The following is a 22,874-nucleotide window of genomic DNA, read 5'->3' on the forward strand; positions in this document are numbered from 1 at the left end:
ATTTACATGTCTAAGAGACCACTACTATGCAGAGAATGACTTGTAGGAAGGAAGAGTAGAAGGAGGGAACCAGGAGGCTATTGTAAGAGTCCAAGGGAGAGATTATGGTGTCATGAACTAAATTGGAACTAAGTTGGAAGGACAAGACAGAAAGAGGCAGATACTCTGTAGTCCCCCCTTACTCACAGGGGATACATTCCAAGTGAATGTCTGAAACCACAGATAGTACTGAACTCTATATATACTATTTTTTTCCTACATACATGCCTATAATAGTTTATAAATTAGACACAATAAGAGATTAACAACAATAACTAAGATAGAACAATTATTGCAATATACTGTAATAAAAGTTATATGAATGTGATAGCTCTTTTGTAATTGATCTGATCTGATCATCAAGATAACTACAAAGTGACTAAGGAGCAGGTAGCATATATGGTGTGCATACACTGGACAAAAGAATGATTCATGTGCCGGGCAGGATGGAGAGGAACAATGTGAGATTTCATTACCCTACTCAGAATGGTTTGCAACTTAAAACGTATGGGTTGTTTATTTCTAGAATTTTGCATTTAATATTTTTGTAGCATATTGACTGCAGGTAACTGAAACCTCAGAAAGTGAAATGGAGGATGGGAGGTGCTACTGTAATGCAATATAATGGTATTAGTTAGGGTAACAAGTAAGTCCCAATCTCAGTGGCTTAACAGAGCAGAATTTTATTTTGCATTCCTGACTCTCTCTACCTGGTCACATGAATAATGGGACTCCTTCTACCCTTTAACTCTACTATACTGTAGGGTCACAAAAGTCTTCTTCATTCAGTCATCAGATGGCAAATAGGTGACCACATGTAGGAGATTTTCCCTCCATGCTAGGGGGAAGAGAGTTCTGGAGCATCAGCAACCAAATGCTCATCTCTGAGATGACATGTATAATTTCTGCATACATTTCATTGGCCAGAAATAATCACATGATCCCACAAAACCATAGAGGGCCAGGGAGTGCAATGCTAATGTGCTACCAGAAGGTAGAGAACCAGAAATGCGTGGTGGGCAATACTAATGACTGTCATAGCATATACCATGGAAAGTTCAACGTTAGTTTCAGATCTCTTTCTGACACATGTTTTCCCATAAACTTGAAAGCACATTATTCTATTCAGTGTCACATTCACTTTTTGATATAAGATAAATGTTTCACTTCTCCATATATTTGCCATTGTTCTATATAGGTTCCATTCTGCTTACTGGCCCTATAAAAGTTTATAGCATTCTACTTCAAGATTCTTAAGTATTTATTGAATGAATGCATGGCATGTCACATATTTCATTTCTTTAAAGTTATTCTATGTTATACATTAGAATTTCTTTCCAATTGTATTAAATCATGCTCAAGGAGAATGAGTTTTATTTTTTATTGCCCTTTATTCTCAGCCTAGTTCCTATGGAGATCTCAGGCTGGGAGGGGCATTCCTGTTTTGTACTTTTATGGCTTTATTGCAATACTCTGAAAGATTTCCTCTACTGACCTGTTTGTAATTCCCTGAGCTCCACCCTTTTCTTTCCTTCTCCTCTTGCATTTTCTTTCTCTTTCCAACATTGCAAAATACAATCAATAAATGATATAATTTATGTTTTAGGTTTCATACTGTGTGCCTAAGAATTGCATTTTCCCACAATGTCTTGCTATTGGAATTCAGTCTCTAAGTATAATGTGATCTCTTAGAACTTTTTTTTTTTATTATTCATTTTAAAGAGAGAGGAAGGAAGAGAGAGAAAAACATCGATGAGAACATCAATTGGCCGCCTCCTGCATGCCCCACAATGGGGATTTGGCCCACAATCTGAGCATGTGTCCTGACTGGGAATCGAACTGGTGACCTCTTGGTGCATGGGTCGATGCTCAACCACTGAGCCACTCCGGACGGGCTTTTTTGGCTTTATTTTAATCCTCACTCGAGGACATTTTTGCATTTATCTTCAGATAGAGCAGGAGGGAGAGAGGGATGAAGAGAGAGAGAGAGAGAAAGAAACATTGATGTGAGAGAGAAACATTGACTGGTCGCCACCCACACAACCCCAACAGGGCCTGGGACAAACTGCAACTGAGGTATGTGCCCTTAGCAGGAACCGAACCCAGGTCTCTTTGGACCGCAGGCTGACACTCTAACTGCTGAGCCAAACCAGCCAGGGCAGAACTTGTTTTTCTTCCCTTTCTTCCTTTCTTTTTTTTTCTTGGACCTCGCTCAGAAGGACTTGGGCCCTCCTCTCTTCCTTTCTTACATCTGCCCACATCCACCTGGCATTTCTCCATACACTTTCCAGGGACTGAGCATGTAAGTCAGGTGAAAAAGGACAGAAACCCATCCCATCGCTCTCATATGTGTAATATAAAACAAAAAGTAACAAAAGAACAAAGCAAAATGAAAACAAGCTCATGGATACCAATGACAGAATGGTGACTACCAGACGCGGGTAAGAGAAATTGGGTAAAGGGGGTCAGGTGTATGGTAGCAGATGGAAACTAGATTTTTGGTGGTGAGCATGCAATAGAGTATACAGATATCAAATCATAAAGTTGTACATCTGAAATTTATATGTGATTAACCAATGTGACCACAATAAAAACTAATTAAATTTTTTAAAAAAGAATTTGAGCCCTGGCCAGTTTGGTTCAGCGGTTAGAGTGTTGGCCTGCGGTCCAGAGAGACCCAGGTTTGGTTCCCGCTAAGGGCATGTAGTTCGGTAGCAGTTTGTCCCCGGCCCTGGTTGGGTCGTGCGGAAGGCAGCCACTCGATGTGTCCCTTTCACGTCGATGTTTCTCTCTCTCTTCCTCTCTCTCCCTCCCACTCTATCTGAACAAAAAATTTTAAAAAAAAAATGTCCTCAGGTGAGGATTTAAAAAAAAAAATTTTGAAATGCCTTCTCCTCTTATCTTCTGACAGATCTTCGGAATTCTACTTCAGAGTCTCCGTTTTTTAAGAGAGTGTAATATTGAGGTCACTAAGCCACTGTGCCAGCTTAGGAGAGCTTCAGCTTGTTCGGTGCAGTCTCGGACCAAACAAGGTAGGGAGTTCTCCCACCATGTGTCTAGGTATCTAGTGGATGCTTAGGCTTATGGACACTGGAATAGTGTGGGAAACCAACCAAAAGGGGAGCTGCCTTCTAAAACAAAACCAAAAAAAAAACAGTCTTGCTGGGTTTTCAGCCAGTCACTGGCATGTGCAAAATAAGTCACTGCACACCCTGCTTAACAGATCAAGAGATTGTTCTGCAGGGGGGCAGGGGGGGCATTCATCCAGGTCGGCGGACCACGTCAGTGTTAGGGTCTTCTGAACCCTTGAAAGGAACTTTTACCCAGTGTATCCTCTCTCTGCTCCTCAGACACATCTTGGTTGTGTGTACCGGAACTTGGGCAGAGGTGCCTACCTACCTTGGCAACTTGCAAGGTAGACTCATAGGCAATTCCCTGTGCTATTCCTCTCTTCTGTCCCTCTTACTCTCCCCCTGGTTCTCACCCACACCCACTGTCTCTTTTCCATGTAAAAACCTCATTCTTCTTTCTTCCACAATAGAAATGAGCACCCCCTTGTGGACAAACAAGGGGACACATACTAAACCTGAATAGCTCAGAGGAGGCCAGCATGGCAGGCCCTAGTACCAGGGGTGGGGACCATCCAACCCTCCGGCCATATATGCTCCACAATATCAATACCAGCTGACATCACATGCCTCACCAAATTAGCCTGACCAAATATAGTAGGCTAATTTTTTTAAACAACTAATTTATTTTTGTTACAGATGCTTCTCCTTTTTCCCCCCGGACACCCTCCTCCCTATCCCGCCCTCCACGTTCACCCCGCAAGCATTGTTGTCTATGTCCATTGGTTAGTAGGCTAATTTTTAAGCTGATAATTTTGTATGACCCTAGAATGATGTTATGAATATCCAAACAGCCCTTGGCAGAAAAAAGATCCCCCACCCCGTGAGATTCAGAGACTAAAAGTAACCATATAAGATAGTTTGAACATAAATATTCCTAAGCAAAAGTGGGACATGAAGGGTATTCATGTCCTGGGCCTGTGGCTTCCTTGACAAAGGGTGGTCGTTACCTTAAGTAAGTCTGCCCGTTGCCTTTTTGCATCTAGGATAATAGACCTTTGAATTGTCAGTCATTGCCTTTTCCAGGCCCCTCAGTGCACAACCACACTGCAGAGCATGAGACCACAGCCCCTCATGGGTATCTTGCTCTCCCGCATACCATCTCCATGTGCTGTAAATGTTATTAACTATCCCATGCCCACCGGTATAAAAGAAATATGTGTCTCTCTGTTTTACCTTTTATTCAATCCCAGAGATTTCCCCACTTTCCTTTCTCCTGCCACCTTAACCAGTGGATTTCATGGAACCCTCCTTATGTCTCCACCGTTGATTCTAATGCATAAAATAAGCTGCAAAGCTGCCGTTTTTTGGAGCATTTTCTCAATTCATTGAGATTTTGCTTCCTGGAAATTGTCATCTGTTTGGTTCAAATAAACTCATGAAAATTCTCTACAGGTGTGGACATTTCTTAAGTCATAACCCTCAAAGCCAGAGCCCACATCATTAGCCGCTGTTTTCTGTTTGCTGGATGATAGGGAGGACAGGGTTTCCAAACATGGTGCAGAGGCAAGAGGAAATATTTGTCCTCTGCATGGGGAGCTGGGGAAGGGGAAAAGAAATCCTCCACCCTGAATTGGGTAAATCCATCAAAACAAGCATTAAGTTTTCTGGTTAAAACAAGTTGAACATTCACAGCCTGTGATACCTGGAGCTTCATTAAAATGCAAATGAACAAAGAAGGGTATCTGTTGTTAGTTATTTGACCTGAGTAAAGATTACTCCAAACCTTTCCGAAGAGTAATTTTTGATAAATGAGAACTAGGAAAATTGGGTACTTTGAAGAGACACAGAAAGGGCAAGACCAGAGCTTGCGACCAAGAAAAGAATGGGGAAAGCTGTGAGGGTTTTGCTGTCGCCCTGCACAAGTAAAGTTATATTTACTTCCTAAACCGCAACTTAAAATACTCTTGTAATTCTACTTTCCAGAGCAATAATATAGCAGTTTGTTCCTTCCAACTATCTATTCATCCTAGTCTTGCTGACCATGCCTGTCTTCTCCATGGCCACACCCACCTGGTCTAGACTACATTTCTCCTGCACCAGACTTAAACTTTCCAATCCTATCAGTGAACTGGGATACACTTCTCTCAGCTCTCATTTGCTGTGAGCCCCAAGTAGAGATTCTGAACCATAATAACTTGATGCATACCTCAGTGAGCATCCAACAGATTCTGTACCCTCAGCCTGTATCCATCCCCACAACTGCATTTTCAGAGAGATGAGACCAGGGTAAGCCTTCGATGTTCAATGCAGTGATACCTAAGGGGTTCAAGGCTAACTTCAGACCAGAGTATTTCCAGAAAGTTGGTTTTTTTCAAAGGATTTTAATATCACTGGAGAAACTGAGAAAGTATGAGAAAAATGAACATAATGAGAGCAAATTGGAAGCAGTTCGGCAGCAAAAGTAGAGACACCAAATAGCAAAGAATGACCTTCAAGAAAGAGAAGCAGAAGCCACCAAAAATTGGCTGTTGATCAATAGGAAATGACAGTTACATCAGAGCAGTAAGGATATCATCAGACATGTTACCAAAGGACCCTACACAAAAAGGGAACAAAATCTGAGACATTTTAAGGTATGGTGACTTTACTATGATAATTAGTACCTACTATTTTGATTATCTTCAAAGTGAGAGTGGTTTGGGGAGGGTATGACCATATTTTTATTAACTTTAGGACTATCTACCCAATCACCTTTTCCTCAAAACTGCAAGGATTTGTGGCCTGGGGAAATTTGTGTTAAAATAGCTGCTGGAATGCCCTAAGACTCTGAAACTGAATTACTTTTCTGAGAGCAGGTGTATTTACCTGCTAATAAACCAAAGACTACAACAGACCCTACACCAGAAGAAAAGCAGACAGAGGGTATGGGAATGCTACATCACTGGAGATGGTCTAGGATTTGCCAAATTGCGCACACTTTTTGTTTTAAATCTTCTATACAAGCTTGGCAATGTTTAGGGGAAACTGGAGTAACATTACCAGGGTCAAGTTCAAGATTAGTGTTCTATCCCCAACCTCATACTCCATAATTGACTTACTACAAATAAGAGATTCAGGGTTTTTCTTTAAATTCCTACTTAATTTTTTTTTTGTTGTTTTTTTAATTATTGCCGAATCTGCAAAAAGTTACACAAACGTCCTAATAGAAAAGTGTCTGTGACAGACAAAATTAATAAACCCCTTCCCGAGAAAGTGAAATTTTAAATGTAGATGATCACTATATCTTTATTGTAGTTGCCAATGCAAATGAGTCAGAGGGCTTGCTTCAGACACTGAGTTAATTGTGAAACTACCGCGGGAAATGCCATTGGAGAATACTTGCTGACCTCACAGTTGTAAAAACCATTTAAAAGATGTGGAAACCAGATGTTTCAGTCACATTTCAGCCTCTGCTCTGAGAATTTATCCCGTGGAGCCCCGAACAGGCTGTTACTTCTCTACAACTGAGATATGATCATCCTAATTTACTTATTCCTCTTGCTGTGGGAAGAGGCTCACGGATGGGGATACAGGAATGGAATTTTTCATAACTCCATTTGGCTTGGTAAGAAACTGCACTCATTGAGCTTTTTGTTGAGAAAGTCACTTCTTTGAATTCATGGAGACGTGAATCAAAGCAGATTTTTCTGTTCTATTCAAGCCTAATGTTCTCAAATATAATGCTTAGGAAGGATAGCTTTAGGAATGCCTATACCATTTTTCAAATAGTGTTCCTGCCTTCCAAAATGTAAAAATAGCTTTTTATAGAGTAAATTGTTCAGTAGGAAATAGAGGTTAATATTTATATTCCATATGAGAATATATTTAAAAATTTTCAAAGCAGATGTGGTGGTATAGTGGGGAATGTTTCTTTAACAAAAACATGAATATATTATTTTGTTTTTATTTCAATGCATTTTCACTTAGATTTTATAGCAGGTAATCATAACAGGTACGTTGGAATATACAATAACTTCATAATCATTGCTTCGTGTACTCTGACCTGTAGTGTATATCTTGCTTTTTCTAACCATCTTTTGACTAGTTTAGCAAAACCAGCTTGTACAGTAATAAAGAAAAAAGAGAGAGAGAGACAGAGAGAGAAAAGCTTGTATTTCTGAATGCATTCTTGCCACTTTGGTTCCTTTTGTTTGAGCTATCCATGTACTTCTCTGTCCTTTTTGTTAGACAAGGAGTTTCTTTTGTTGTTTTGTTTTGTGAATATAAACAGTAGACGAAAAAAAGCCAAATACTGAAAACCCAAAATACCCTTTATAGTATTCTAAACAATGCATTCATTCACATGATACAAGTTAATATTGCTTTATGTTCATTATTGTGTTTGATACTGAAAATACTTTGAATTCTCCAGAAGAAAATTGAGGGATTCTTGTATAAAATAAAGAGAAAGAAAAAGTAACCTACATCCTGGTTTTATGCTTGCTAAGCAGCACACAGTTGTAGAATATTTCAGCATGTTTCTCCCTGGTAATAGTAACTGCAGTCATGAGGATTTCATTAAAAAGCTTCATTTGCAATGCCGGCTCTTTTTCCAGCTTGAGCCAGTGAACTAGTTTCATGCTGAACAGTGAGATCCATTTGGCCGGGATGGGGTCTGGGATTTACCAAAGGAATGAACAAGTCTCTGTTTATTTTCACTGCACACAATCAGACTTAGGAAATAGACACATATTTGTTAGCCATGAGAAAGATTGTCATGAAGCTAGTAAGAATTAAACCCATGTGGAAAAACTTCGAAATACTGTAAAACTCTCTAATGATCAAGTAATTTGGAACTGTTGTTGAGTTTTTTTTAAAAACAATTTTGTATGTTACAAAAATATAAACCTGAACAATAGAAGTTCTGTCCCAGAGGTAGGGAGGAGCAGACCCGAATGTTTGTTAATAGTATACTGCAAATTTGAGGCTTGGGGTAATTGCGCATTGCTCCAATCTGGGACAAATTGTTGAAAGTCAGCCTAGCACAAATTGTTTACAGTTGGTTAGGTCCATATAGTATGAGAAGCTATTTAAGGAGGAAAGAGAGTTGGATAAGAAGGCAGGAATCAGCTAGCAACTATCAAGAACAGCGGGCTTTAAACCCTTGGTCTCAGCTTCACACTGGTAAAATTATGAGGTTGAAATAAAGGACCCCTAAGGTTGACTTTTAACTCTGATATCATAAGTTGAACCATCGTAAATTGGGACTGTGTACTTGCATTGCTCACTAGTGTCCAAGTTGCTTGGAAACAGGACTTGACCACCGACACCTAGCCATGTAGCTCAGGGTATATGCTCAAAACCACCAGACTGGAAACTGGTGAAAGTGTATGAGGCTTTAGCATATGAAGGACAGTGGACAGTAGGTGACTTTCAAAGGGGGAAATGACTTTTATGTTCCTTGTGTTCTCGATCTATAAGTATCCGATTGACTAAGGTCTTCAGTAATGGGCTTTTATCAGATAATGTATAAGAGGATCCCCTGGCATCCAGAGAAACAGGGAAAATGCCAAGCAGCATCTCCTATTAAACTGTGGCAGTGTCAACTTCAATTTGGGGAGGAGAGCAAGGAACAATATTTTTAATACTGTTGGCTTCATATCACTGCATGCCAAAATATATGTGTTCTCACTGGAAATGGTCTTGGTGGTGGATTGCACAGGTCAGCAGACAAGGACTGAACCATAATCTGACAATCTACATAAAACTATTAGAGCTATGGTATGATTATTGTCCTGGGAATCTTTTCACATTGTTTCCATGGCAAAATGTACTCCAGACTCAAAACAATCCATTTAAGTAGTGATCTACTGGGAGAAAACTTTAACACTACCAAAAATATGTTGGGAACAAATGTTGGGAACTAAAAAAGGACAAAACAGATAAAGAACTTAGGAACCAGTAGGTTTTTCTCTGCTGTGTTTGAATCTAGTTTTCTTTTCTTTAATGCAATATTTGTTTGCTTTGGATTTCTTAAACTTTCCCTTAGTGTTTTATTTGTTTACTAAATTCTCATTTATATTGCATTAGTCATTTCCTTCAAATGGATATTTTCTCCATCTTTGTGAGCCTACATAATGGCTCAATTTTCATGGTTTCTTTTGCGTTTACCTCCTTTTTTCTCCTATTACCTTTTCAAGTTTTTATATGACTTAAAGCCAAAAAAAGTCAATCACCCTTGGTAATGTAGGTACTTGATCACCTTTGGTAGTGTTGAAATACAATATTGTATTAAAACCCTTTCAGGCTGTCAGTTCAGAAACATAATTTAGCCTCGAGTTTCTGTTTCTGCCCCCAGATTCCCCTCATTCATATTTTTTCCCCCAAAGTTTTCTCATAATGAAAGTTTAGCAACCCAAGGCAGCGGACCCAGGGAACTCTTTGGCAGGAACGATGGCTGATGTAATCTTCAAAATCTCCCTTGTTCCACAACAATATAAGTAGTGCACTGACGACATTTTGTGATTTCACAGAACAAGCAGCCGGTGTCTATCACAGAGAGGCTCGATCTGGCAGATACAAGCTCACCTACGCAGAAGCAAAGGCGGTGTGTGAATATGAGGGAGGCCGCCTCGCCACCTACAAGCAGCTGGAGGCAGCCAGAAAAATTGGTAACTGATTTGACAATGACTTTCCTTCTTGTTCACCCTTGGGAAAAAATATTTCACCTTTTCTATAACCCATTAATAAGACTTCTCTATTCACCGCTGCTAATGGTTCTCTTAGCCTCTATGGCTTCTCTTCCCTCTGGCTTCTCCCATCTTCTCTGCTCAGGGCTAGCCAGTGGAAAGTTCCTAGCACGAGCAACTTATTTCAGGTCACAGCCCATTGTGTATTAATTCATAAAAATCAAAAGAAAATAACGTTATCTCGAAATCATTGAAATTTCTCATAAATTTAAAGCCATCGCTATTCATTTTTAATGTTGTTCTATCTCTTCTTGACTTCTAAGTATGGGTTTCCTCAGCCGCTAAGTGATGTTACTATGTTGAGTCTTACAAGGAAATTTACTTGGTAGAAGAAATACTGAATTTAGTGACTTAAGTTTTCCTCATTTTTTCCCTTTCCATTTTTTTTATATTAAGTGGGAAAATGCATTGTATTTCAGGATCAAAAGCTATAAGGAAAAGGAGGATAAGCAAGTTATAAGATGGCAGGGAAAAGGAACTGGAAAGGTGATGTTGGGAGAGTAATTAACAAGTGCTTTTTGTTTCTTTATTTTTTAAGAAATGACCCTGGCCAGTTTAGCCTACCGGTTAGCGGAACTGCAGACCAATGAGTCACGGGGTCCATTCCGGTCAACGGCATGTACCTCGGTTGCACTTCGTCCCTGGCCCTGGTCAGGGTCATGTGGGAGGCAACCAGTCGATGTGTCTCTCTCATATCAATGTTTCTCTCTCTCCCCCTCTGTCCGCCCCACCCTATCTGAACAAAAAGGGGAAAATGTCCTTGTGTGAGGATTAAAAAAAAATGTTTTAATTTTACTGTTTCTTTTGGGCTTTCAGGAGAATTCAAAAGGCCACCGCCACTTAGAACTCTTCTCTATTGAAGAAACCCCTTTGCTGATAGGAAAATACCTGGCTAAGCTTATGCTATTATTATACATTACCCAAGGCAAATACATGCGTGTTTTCCAAAATGCTCCAAAGTCTCCCCAGATAACTGCTCAGTCTGTTCCCACAGGACTGAGTGTGACAGTAATTGGAATGATGGATATAAAAGCCAGAACCATTACTAGCCATCCTGGACTTTAAGTAAAATTGTTTTTGGATGGCATTGGCAAATATTTAAACAGTCTCTGAAATTGAGCAAGACAAACAGGGCTGAGGCTTTGCTTGACATTTATGAGCACTTTTACCCCTCTTCAAATTTTAAAAAATATTACCAATATCTTAATTGATCCTGAACTAGACATTAATTAAACTAGCATGTGAAAAACATATTTTTCAGGATCGATGGTAATTTCAGAAATGATCTCTTTGCACTAGATTGGTCATTGGTAAAAAGATGCGAGCTCTGAATGTGGATTGTTTTCATATCGGTGGTATTATGATTTCTAGTTTATTTGCATCTTTTGTTAAAGTAAGATGTCATTTTCTAGTAAAAGTCAGATGTTATATTTTATGTGTTCCAACTGCATAAGAAAATGGCTTTTCTCCTTTCACATGAACTGAATTTGGGCGGCTAGGAAACTGTCAGTGTTGGAAGGGGCGATCTTTGTAAAGCTGACCTTCTCCCAGCTGAGGGTATTTACCAATTAAGTGTAAAACCCTTTCGTTTTCTTGCAGGATTTCATATCTGTGCTGCTGGGTGGATGGCCAAGGGCAGAGTCGGATACCCCATTGTGAAGCCAGGGCCCAACTGTGGATTTGGAAAAATTGGTATTATTGATTACGGAGTCCGTCTTAATAGGAGTGAAAGATGGGATGCCTATTGCTACAACCCAAATGGTTTGTTAAAAATAATAATTTTATACTTTTCAAAAACAGTTACATGTTACTAAGAGATTGTTACAACAAAATAGCTTTTTTCTTCCAGAGAGAAATCAATTTAGTAGTGATAATTATTAACAACTATCATTCACAGCATGATTATGCTGTGTCACTGATTTATGTTCTTCAATCTACACTGTCACTCAATAGGCACCACCCTCCAAGGAGCTATTGTTATACCCATTTTAAAAATCAGGAACTGAGAATTTAAGAGATTAAGTAACTTACCCAAAATGAGACAGTCAATAATTAGTAGGCAGGCAGCATTGTGAATTTAAGTCTTTTCTGTGCTATAGAACCTCCTGACCACAAAGGGGTAAAAAAAGCGGGTTATAAACTTATCACATTTAATTAACTAAAACAATAAAATGATACTACTGAAAAAATTACTAAAAGGTTTGAGCCACCCTGGCCAGTTTGGCTCAGTGGTTAGAGTGTCGGCCCTCAGTCCAGAGAGACCTGGGTTCGGTTCCCGCTAAGGGCATGTACCTCGGTTGCAGTTTGTCCACGGCCCTGGTTGGGTTGTGTGGGGGGCGACCATTCGATGTGTCCCTTTCATGTCGATGTTTCTCTTCCTCTCTCTCTCCCTCCCACTCTATCTGAACAAAAAAATTTTTTAAATGTCCTTAGGTGAGCATTAAAAAAAAATTTTAAAAGGTCTGAACTAGCAAGAGATCTCACATCCACAACGCAAGGCCAATGTAGAGCAAAACAACTTTATTGTAAGCACCTGGGGGTGGGTGGGCTTAGTCTAAAAAGGGAATCAGCCCAGAACAGTTGGGGTGGAGGTTACATGCTCTGCTTCTAGCTTCCGGCAGTTCCTGCTGCAGTACTTGCATGGCCCATTGTCCACTTGGCAGTTGGACTGGTCTGGTATCTCATCCTGCATCTATGCTGGGTGAATCATTGTCCTGCGGATAATCCAACAATCCCTACTCAACAGAAGGCTGAGCAAAGGTCATGCAAGGAATGCATTTTTCACAGTTTCCACCTTTTGCAAGTTTTTGCCTTTGCCCTTTATTACATTATTAACCCCTTCAATTACAACTAAACTACAGAACAACTATCCTTCAGAACCACCTGAAATCGAGCTGAATGGCAGTCCTACAACTACGAAATTAAAGAAGCCACATCAAGACTGGTAGGAGGGGTGGAGGCTCGGATGGGTGGCCCCACACCCACGTGTGGCAGATAAAAATCAGGAGGGAAGGTCCTCCCTGAGGAGCAAGAGGTCCCTGTCCCACATCAGGCATCCAGCTCAGGGTTCCAGTGCCAGGAAGAGAAGTCCCCATAACTTCTGCTGTAAAAACCAGTGGGAATTGAGGCTGAGGGAGGCTGAGGCTTCTGGAGCCCCAGGTAGTTCCTCTTACAGGGTCTGCCCACAGACTCACTCAGACCCACTCCCTCTGAGCTCCAGCACAGAAGGAGGCAGCTTGAAAGACACCAGAGACATATGGGGAGGAGCTGAGTTGTTTGGCATCGGGGAAAGTGCTGGAGAGGGAGCTTTCTCCTGGACAGATGTGCTGGCAGAGGCCTTCGTTCTTTTGGTGAGCGCTTCCCCCATGAGTCCAGCAGACTGGCGCCATATCTGGTTCTCCAGCAACCTGGCTCACACTGTTTGCCCCACCCTGGTGATTCCCTGAGGCCCTGCCCCACCCAACTTTTGGGCCCACCCAAGCTGTTTCTGGTGGCTTTACCATAGGATTGGCCTGTCTTGGCTCTTGCTTCAGATTTTCCTAAATTCTCTCAAACAAGCAGCATCTGGCCTCAGTGAGCCCTCTACCTCTTGCTAAGTGGCCCCAGACCTGGCACTAGAAGCAGCCAGCTTTGGTTCACAGCTTGGCTTTGCGTGGGCACCTCCAAGCCCAGCACAAGAAGCATCCATCAAAAAAAATGAAAAAAACAAATTAAAAAATAAAAAGAAGGAAAAAATAAAAAGAAGCACCCATCAACAGATGGCTTTGTAGCTTACATCTGGTGGCCCTGGGTAGAACACAGGCAGTGGCTGACCTTGCCCCAGAGCATAATAAAGGACCAGTCAGAAATGAAGGATGCACTAACTTAAATAAAGAATAATTTACAGGGAATCAATAATAGAGTAGGTGAAGCAAAGAAGCAAACCATCGATTTGGAATATAAGGAAGCAAAGAACACCCAATCAGAATAGCACACACACACACACACACACAAAAGAATCCAAAGAAATGAGGATAGTATAAGGAGCCTGTGGGACAACTTCAAGCAGACCAACATTCTCATCATGGTCATGAAGAGGTTGTTTTCTTGTAACAGGTTATGTGACACAACTTAAATCTATAAAATGAAAAATGACTTGAAAACAACAAATATCTTGACCAAATCCTCAAATAGGATTAAGGTGTTAGCCTTGGCCAGTTTGACTCAGCAGCAGAGCATCAGCCCTCGGACCAAAGAGTCTGGAGTTCAGTTCTGGTCAATACCTCCGTTGTGGTTCTCCCTGGGCCCTGGTTGGGGTTGTGCGGAAGGCAGCCAATTGATGTCTCTCTCACATCGATGTTTCTCTCTCTCTCCCTCTCTCTCTCTCCCTCCCCCCCTCCCTCCCTTCCACTCTATCTGAAAACAAATGGAAAAATATCCTCAGATGAGGATTAAACAAACAAAAAAAGATTCAGGTGTTAATTTAAAACCAGTAAAAAGAATATAGAAAGATTACAAATGATTCCTTTTAAGTGGATTAGAGTGACCTTCAAGGTCTCTTGTAATCCTGAAATTCTATAATAATTTCCCAAACAGAATTTACTGGACTCATTATTCTAAATAGTCAAGTCCCTGAAGACACAGTAGTGACACCGCAGGACAAAAACATCCCTGCTATCTTGATGGGGCTGTTGGTAACATAAATATATGTAGTTGTCAAAACGTATGGAAGTGTACAAATAAGATTAGTGCATTCTATGCTTAAAAGATAAAAAAAAAAAAAAGCAAAAAAAGCAAAAAATGTAACCGGGAGCAAAGAAGCAAACGATCGATTTGCTTCCAATTTTTATGGCTTTTTAAAATTTTTAATTCATAAATGTCTGTTTATTTTAGAGAATTGAGCAACTATTGATGAAAAATATTCTTCAGATGCAAGAAGATATTATATACTATACTGTATATTAATCCAGTTATTTACTTTTTCATAAATAATAAACAAATAGGTGAACACTAAGATGTAAATTTTAAAGTAGGAATATTTTTTTTCTAATGCTTTCTTTATTTTTTTATTTCAGCAAAAGAATGTGGTGGTGTCTTTACAGATCCAAAGAGAATTTTTAAATCTCCAGGCTTTCCAAATGAGTATGACGATAACCAAATCTGCTACTGGCACATTAGACTTAAGTACGGTCAGCGTATTCAACTGAGTTTTTTGGACTTTGACCTGGAAGATGACCCAGCTTGCTTGGCTGACTATGTTGAAGTATATGACAGTTATGATGATATCCATGGCTTTGTGGGAAGGTATGTGTCATTTACTCATACAGGAAGTTAAAAGAACATTCGTTATTGTGCTTTTTGTTTCTTTAATTTTTCCCCAACTGTCCCTACAATATTGATTTTCCAGTGTTTCTACACTCCTTCAACACCATATCCTTTTTAACAAAGATTTTTCCTTTTTAAAAAAAAATTTTTGTTGCAATTTTTATTAATTTATTTTTGTTACATGTGTTTCTCCTTTTTCCCCCCTAGACACCTTCTTCCCGATTCCACTTTGTCTATGTCCGTTGGTTATGCATACATGCATATAAGTTCTGTGGTTTATCTCCTCCAGCCCCCCACCCCCCTCCTCTGAGATTATCAGTCTGAACTGTACTCCTTTCTATGTCTCTGGGTCTATTTTGTTCATCAGCTTACTTTGTTCATTATTATTATTCCACAAATAAGTGAGATCATGTGGTATTTGTCTTTCTCTGATTGGCTTATTTCACTTAGCATTATAGTCTCCAGTTCCCTCCATGTTGTCTCAAAGGATTAGAGATCTTTCTTTCTTTTTTAATCCTCACCACAGGACATTTTTCCATATTTTGTTCAGATAGAGTGGGAGGGGGAGAGAGAGAGAGAAACATTGACATGAAAGGGACATATTGAGTGGTTGTCACTCACATGACCCAACCAGGGCCGGGGACAAACTGCAACTGAGGTACATGCCCTTAGCAGGAACCGAACCCAGGTCTCTCTGGACCGCAGGCCGACGCTCTAACCGCTGAGCCAAACCGGTCAGGGTGAGATCTTTCTTTCTTACAACTGCATAGTATTCCACTGTGTATATGTACCTCAGTTTTTTTTGTTTTTGTTTTTTTTGGTATGTGCCACTAGCGGGAACTGAACCTGGGACTCTTTAGTCTGCAGGCCGACGCTCCAACCACTGAGCCAAACCGGCCAGGGCATGTACCTCAGTTTTTTTATCCACTCATCTATTGATGGACACTTGGGCTGTTTCCAGATCTTAGCTATTGTAAATAGTGCTGCTACAAACATGGGGGTACATATATTCTTCCTGATTGGTGTTTCAGGCTTCTTAGGGTATAGTCCTAGAAGTGGGATCACTGGGTCAAATGGCAGTTCCATTTTTAAGTTTTTGAGGAAACACCATATTGTTTTCCATAGTGGCTGCACCAGTCTGCATTCCCACCAGCAATGTATTAGAGTCCCCTTTTCTCCACACCCTCGCCAACACTTGTTTGATTATTTGTTGATGGCAGCCATTCTGGCAGGTGTGAGATGATATCGCATAGTTGTTTTTATTTGCATCTCTCTGATGATTAGTGACGAGCATTTTTTCATATGTCTCTTGGTCATTTATATGGCCTTTTTGGAGAGGTGTCTATTTAGGTCCCTTTTTTTTTCTTAAGTCTTCACCCAAGTATATTTTTCCATTTTTGTTCAGCTGGAGTGGCAGGGAGAGAAAGGGAGAGAGAGGGAGAAACATCGACGTGGGAGGAACACATCGACTGGTTGCCTCCTGCATGGCCTCAATCAGTGCTGGGACGAACCACAACTGAGGTACATGCCCTTGACCAGAATCAAACTGGGGACTCATTTGTCTGAGGGCCAATGCTCTAACCCCTAAGCCAAACCAGCCAGGGCCTCTGCCTATTTTTCAATCAAGTTCCTTGTCTTTCTTTTGCTGAATTGTATGAGTACTCTATATATTTTGGAAATTAAATCCTTATCTGATGTATCGTTGGCAATTATGCTCTCCCACAGAGTGGGTTCCCTTTCCATTTTGATGCTTGTTTCTTTTGCTGTGCAGAAAGTTTTTAGTTTGATGTAGTCCCATGTATTAATTTTTTCCTTTAACAAAGTTTTTCTTAGCATGTTAAGACATAGTCAGCTGATACTTATTATTAAAATATTGATAGCTACCTTTTCATTATTGTTAAGTTGTAGTAATTAGTAGTTAAATAGTCTATTTATAAAGACCTCAAGATTTACTAACAACAGGAGGAAGAAAGATGTGAGATGGGAAATTCTGAGTGGTTTTTAAGTGTCCTAATTTCTGTCGACCTCTAAAAATAATTATAAGTTCAGTAATTGGTGCCTTTCTTCTGTGTACAAAGCATTGTGCAAAGTATAAGGTAAATAAGCAAAGCATAGTCCCTGCTTTCGTACAATTTATTTAAGCCTACAATGGGTAGCTTCTTAAAAATACTTTCTTTGTTCTACAAAACAAGTGTTCCTTTCCTCAATATTTTTCCTTGATTTTCAACGTGCTAAGACATAATATTTTTGTGTTCTCGCCATAAATCTTTAATATTAAATTTTGAGAACCTTACAAAATATTGCAATTAGGTGTTTTATATAGTCAGGTCACCATTTAATAATGTGTATTTTAGACACTCCATTATTTTCAATAGGCTATCAATTATCAATTGTCCATTGTTCATGACAGTAATTTAGTAAAAGAATATGGTATTGGAGATAGTTAAAAATGACAGACTCAATAGTTTTTATGTTGACTTTGAAATGTGTAATTAAACACAAAGAAAAACAAAGGCATTTCTTATATAAATGAACAACAATTTGGGAAGGGAAAGTGTTTTTTGTTTTGCTTTGTTTTGTTCTTTGGCTGAGACTACTGCTATAGAAAAAAATATAAGTTGTTTTTAAAGTAGTTTGCAGAAGACATGAAGTGGGTTGGAGGAATTAAGAACAAAATATTTTTTGACAGAATGTACCTCCTATCTTGGGAATCAGGATGATGTTTTTATTCTAAGCCTAGTTTCAGAAATCAGTTACAGCCCTAGATTAAAAACATGTATTCTTCTTAAAGGCTATAAATGTATATTGTGTAATTTACCTTTATAATAGACTCTGCCCCCCCCCAAATAAATTACATTTTTAGAAACTGATAAAACCCTAACTTTTATATAATGTGCAAGGAAGTTCCTTTCAAGACATGAGTCATATAAAAAATCAAACCCTCTTATATCTATGAGATCCAACATAATTTTTCCAGCTTTAAATCTGTCTGCTCTAGAATTCAAAATATAATACCACCAAATATATACCCATTGTCCTTCAACTGTGAAGAAAACTTTATGAGATTAATCAGAAACAAATTTTTAATTTTTCCAAAAAGATTCAAATGGTCTACTACACAAATAGTTTTGTAGGTCCACATGTTACTGCGAGGCCGGGAGATGTTGGTTCCTGTCTTCTTGAAGGAAGGATTTTAATCAAGAGACAAAGTGTAGAAAAGCAAGCAAGAATTTACTGACCGCAGCAAAAATATACTTAGGACAGTGAAACACGGAAGGGCATAGAAGAAGCAACAGGAGAGCCTGGGCTGCTGCCTTGGCTCACTGGGTTAGCCTGGGGAAGCTGCTGCTGCCCATTGCTCCCCTGGTTGCAAGCCTCATGGGGTCCCTTGGAATTTAGGAGATGCATGTCTGTGTCATGAGAAGGGAAGGGATGGGGAGAGGCAAGGGCACACTGGGACCTTCATTTTCAGAGGTTTTGATGTCTGGGCATTTAGGGGAGGACTTAGGGGAGAGTCAATATATATTCATCAGGTTTATGCTTATGTACCAAAATGAGATTTATTCTCTTTTTCTGTCCTTGGTGCAGTTGGCAAATGGCACTAATTGGAGTAGGATGATTTAAGCTATTTACCCTCTGGTTGGGGAGGAGAAGTGCAAGCCATTTACTCTTTTTTTTTTTATCATCCTCACCCAAGGACACTTTTCCATTTTTTGTTCAGGTAGAGTGGGAGGGAGAGAGGAACAGAGAGAGAGAGAGCAAAACATTGATGTGAAAGGGACACATCGAGTGGCTGCCACCCACATGATCCAACCAGGGCCAGGGACGAACTGCAACTGAGGTACATGCCCTTAGCGGGAACCGAACCCGGGTCTCTCCGGACCGCAGGCTGATGCTCTAACCGCTGAGCCAAACCGGCCAGGGCCAAGCCATTTACTCTTAAATGCCCTTGGTTTAGAGAAGATAGGATTTACTAGGTGGCTGCAAACTGCTCTTTAACTGTCTGTCTTGGTCTCCCTGTTCCCCTTGTCCTGGAATTTTCCTAGCTCCTTACTGTTCTATTATACATAAAAGGTCTGAGCCGTGGGAGATCACATCCACAATGCAAAGCCAATGTAGAACAAAATGATTTTATTGCATGCACCTGGGTACAGGTGGGCTGAACCTGAAAAAGGGGTCAGCCTCTAATAACAGTTGGGGTGTAGGTTATACATTCTGCTTCTAGCTTCTGGCAGTTCCTGCTGAGTCCTCTGCATGGCCCATTGTCCATTTGCAGTTGGACTGGTCTGATATCTTGTCCTGCATCTGCTGAGTGATTCATTGTCTTGCGAATAATCCAATAATCCAATAATCTGATAATCTGTGCTCAACAGAAGGCTGAGCAAAGGTCATGCAAGCAATGTGTTTTTCAGTTTCCACCTTCTGCAAGCTTTTACCTTTACCCTTTGAAACATTACTACCTCTTTAAACACACAGAGTAGAAATGCCACATGTCCTTTCTTAAGTATCTCATTAACAGTTTGAGAAGATTATTTCTCCCTTACAAATTCTAATTTAAAAATATACAAAAAAAAAGACAAAAAAAACAATAACCCGGTGATGTGGCTCAGTGGTTGAGCATCGACCCATGCACCAAGAGGTCGCCAGATCAATTCCCAGTCAGGACACATGCCCAGGTTGTGGGCCTGATCCCCAGGGGGTGCATGCAGGAGGCGGCCAATCAATGTTCTCTCTCATTGATGTTTCTATATCTCTCTCCCTCTCCCTTCCTCTCTAAAAAAAATCAATAAAGAAAAAAATAAAATAAAACGCTCTGGCCGGTTTTGCTCAGTGGTTGGAGCGTTGGCCTGCGGACCAGAGAGTCCCAGGATTGATTCCAACTAGGGGCATGTACCAAAAAAAAAAAAGTAATAAAATAATAAAACATCATAAAATAATAGGAAAATGAGCCATTACTTAGGGGAAGTAAAGCACTTTAGTTATCAGTAAGAGCTACCTGCAATATAATATAGCTATATAATGTTCATTCATGTGACCTCTTTTTTTTTTATGAATTTTTATTTATTTTTTTGTTACAGATATTTTACCTTTTTACCCCATTGGCACCCCCGACCCCACCCCACCCCCACCCTGTCCCCGGCTTAGTTGTCCATGTCCATTGGTCATGCATACATGCATTAAGTTCTGTGGTTTATCTCTTCCCACCCCCTCACCCCCCATCCCCTCTTCTGAGGGATGTCAGTCTGTGCCCTACTTCCATGTGTCTGGGTCTACTGTATTCCTCAGACTGTTATGTTCATTATATTCCGTATATAAGTGAGATCATGTGGTATTTGTCTTTTTCTGCTTGGCTTCTTGTGTGACCTCTTTTTTTAAATTCCCTTTCAGATACTGTGGAGATGAGCTTCCAGAAGACATCACTAGTACAGGTAATAGCTCTAAATTAAGGAGCAAACTATGCTGTTTTCTCACAGTGTCACTGAAAGTGAAGGACCCAGTAGTCATTACTATTACTTTTTAAAGTTGAGAGAACTGTGGATAGATGTAGCTTACTGGCTTATAAAGTGCAAAGTATTTTTTTTCCCCCAAGAAAGATTTATGCCAACTCCTTGCACTGAAAATGTGTAGAATCTTGTTATTTGCAGGAAAGGCAATCTGAGATAGTCTTGACTCTGCACATCCATAAACAATGCTGTGGCTTATGATTTCCATAAAATGTAGTAAAAGGCCAAATTTTTTCATTAATAAAGAATTGAAGTAATTTATAAAGTTGTTAAAAATACTTTTTGTCACTGAAAAAAATTTTATATCTTTTATTGCATTTTTATGTTCGTATAGCATTTCCCAAAGAGAGTTACAGAGAACAGAGCACTGTGAAATGTTTTTAATAGGTGTTAGGTGAGAAAGGGCTCAAAGGTCAGGTACATTTGGGTAACATTGGGTTAAATAATGTTAAACAGGCTTCTTTATTTGAAGATGTCAGAGACTTTTTAATATGTTAATTATGCATAATAAATTTCAAAAGGCTAGCTATGGTAGGCAATGTTTTCTAAGTCTTTTCCTCTTGCAAATTATTTTGTGTGATTTTGTTCCACGAAATGTACTCAAGAAATGTCCTTGGAGTAGCATAACTTTATCTTATTAAGCAATACCACTGCTATTAACCCAAACTGCTACTTTCTGGCTAAGAAACTTTCTTTTCTTAGATGTCATTTTTGTTTTTCATTACCAGCATCAGTATTTGGCATTTTACATGCTCGATTTTCCCTCCAAGTCATAAAATTGTCACAATGCTTATGCAACTAAAAACAACAGTCCTTAAACTCAGATACTATTAGCTACGCTATTCCCACACCCTAGCCCTGCAGTGCCCACAGCTATTTATTCTTCATTATTACAAGAGATGGAACTACTTGTTCAATTCTTGATTAATTCATCACCCTGTTACAATCTGCCTAAGAACGCAAACTAGTGAACGTTTTGTTTATCTCTATTCTTTTCTTGGTTTTTATATTAACCAAAAGTTAAAAGAAGACATTTTATGAGCTATAGGAGGTAGTTGGGAGATGAGGATTCTATTTTTTTTTAAAAAAACAGAGATGGGAGTCAAAAAGAAGCCCTGAAACTTGCTGTTTTTGTCAGCTAAACTGAAGGAAATTAACATCTTTGTTTTTCTGTATCCTCCTCCCCCCCAGGAAATGTCATGACCTTAAAGTTTCTGAGTGATGCTTCAGTGACTGCAGGAGGTTTCCAAATCAAATATGTTGCAGTGGATCCTCTATCGAAATCCAATCAAGGGAAAAATACAAGTACTACTTCTACTGGAAATAAAAACTTTTTAGCTGGAAGATTTAGCCATCTATAAAACAAAAACAGGACATTTACTATTTATGTTTGTATCTTTTGAACCCCCTGGATCTCGCTTTTATATTATTTTTATTATTATTATTAACATTTATTTATTACTTTTCTAAATGTAAATGCAATATCTGATAATTTTGAGAAAATTGGAAAATACAGAAAACTTTAAATGAGAAAATAAGATCTCTCAAAATCCCACTGCCTGAAAATAACAGGTGTAAACATTTACATATTTTTCTTTGTCATTTTTTTGATTTGTGGTATCTGTATATATGTTTCTATATGAATTTGTATTTGAAATTTTGGAATTCCACTTTGTATCATGATACCTTGTGTTTTTAAACCTTGACCTGTATGGATCAAGCATTTTCCCATAACATTGAGTACTATGCAAAAACATGATTTTGAACAGCAGTAAAATGTTATGTGGTGTGCTTGCTCTGTATTTTATTTAAGCCTGTCTCTGTTGTGGGCATTCTGAGTTGTTTTCATAAACATTGCTTCAATAAACATCCTTGAACATATACATTTGTACAGCTCTCTAATTATTTGGGGTAGGTCCTAGAAGTGGAATTACTGGGTCAGAGATTAATTAAAATAGAATTTCCTTGTTTGATAAGCAAAAATGACACAACATTGTGGTTTGACTTTGCAGTATGATTGATGGTTAGTTTATATATATTTTTTGTCCAGTTTTATTTCTTTGGTGAATTATTTTTCTGTCTTTTATTTTTCTGTCTTTCATCCATGTTATTAACCTGTATCATCTTTTCTCTTACCAAATCATCATATATTGGGTGTATAATTTTATGTCTGTTATTCATGTTGTAATTTAATATTTTTGAAGTTTGATTTTTATATTCTCTCTTTT

The 22,874-nt window shown here is 39.2% G+C and overlaps 1 protein-coding gene across 1 annotated transcript; it reads left to right on the forward strand.

The window, feature by feature from the left end:
• Positions 1 to 6,562: 6,562 nt before the first annotated feature.
• On the forward strand, positions 6,563 to 22,059 carry TNFAIP6 (TNF alpha induced protein 6). The gene is made up of 6 exons (XM_036254513.1): positions 6,563 to 6,714; positions 9,623 to 9,760; positions 11,438 to 11,599; positions 14,893 to 15,121; positions 20,531 to 20,571; positions 21,838 to 22,059. The coding sequence occupies exons 1-6, from the start codon at positions 6,621 to 6,623 to the stop codon at positions 22,005 to 22,007; spliced, it is 834 nt and encodes a 277-aa protein (XP_036110406.1). The 5' UTR covers positions 6,563 to 6,620; the 3' UTR covers positions 22,008 to 22,059.
• The last annotated feature ends 815 nt before the right edge of the window (positions 22,060 to 22,874 follow it).

The sequence above is a fragment of the Molossus molossus genome, unplaced genomic scaffold (genome assembly GCF_014108415.1).
Source record: "Molossus molossus isolate mMolMol1 unplaced genomic scaffold, mMolMol1.p scaffold_m16_p_11, whole genome shotgun sequence".
Classification (NCBI taxonomy): Eukaryota; Metazoa; Chordata; class Mammalia; order Chiroptera; family Molossidae; genus Molossus; species Molossus molossus.

What these genes read in the sequence shown, in the direction of transcription:
- TNFAIP6 (XM_036254513.1), top strand. Translation starts at nt 6,621, where the DNA reads ATGATCATCCTAATTTACTTATTCCTCTTGCTGTGGGAAGAGGCTCAC. An exon ending in TCATAACTCCATTTGGCTTG is followed by an intron (nt 6,715 to 9,622) that starts GTAAGAAACTGC and finishes GTGATTTCACAG; the next exon opens with AACAAGCAGCCGGTGTCTAT. An exon ending in AGAAGACATCACTAGTACAG is followed by an intron (nt 20,572 to 21,837) that starts GTAATAGCTCTA and finishes CCTCCCCCCCAG; the next exon opens with GAAATGTCATGACCTTAAAG.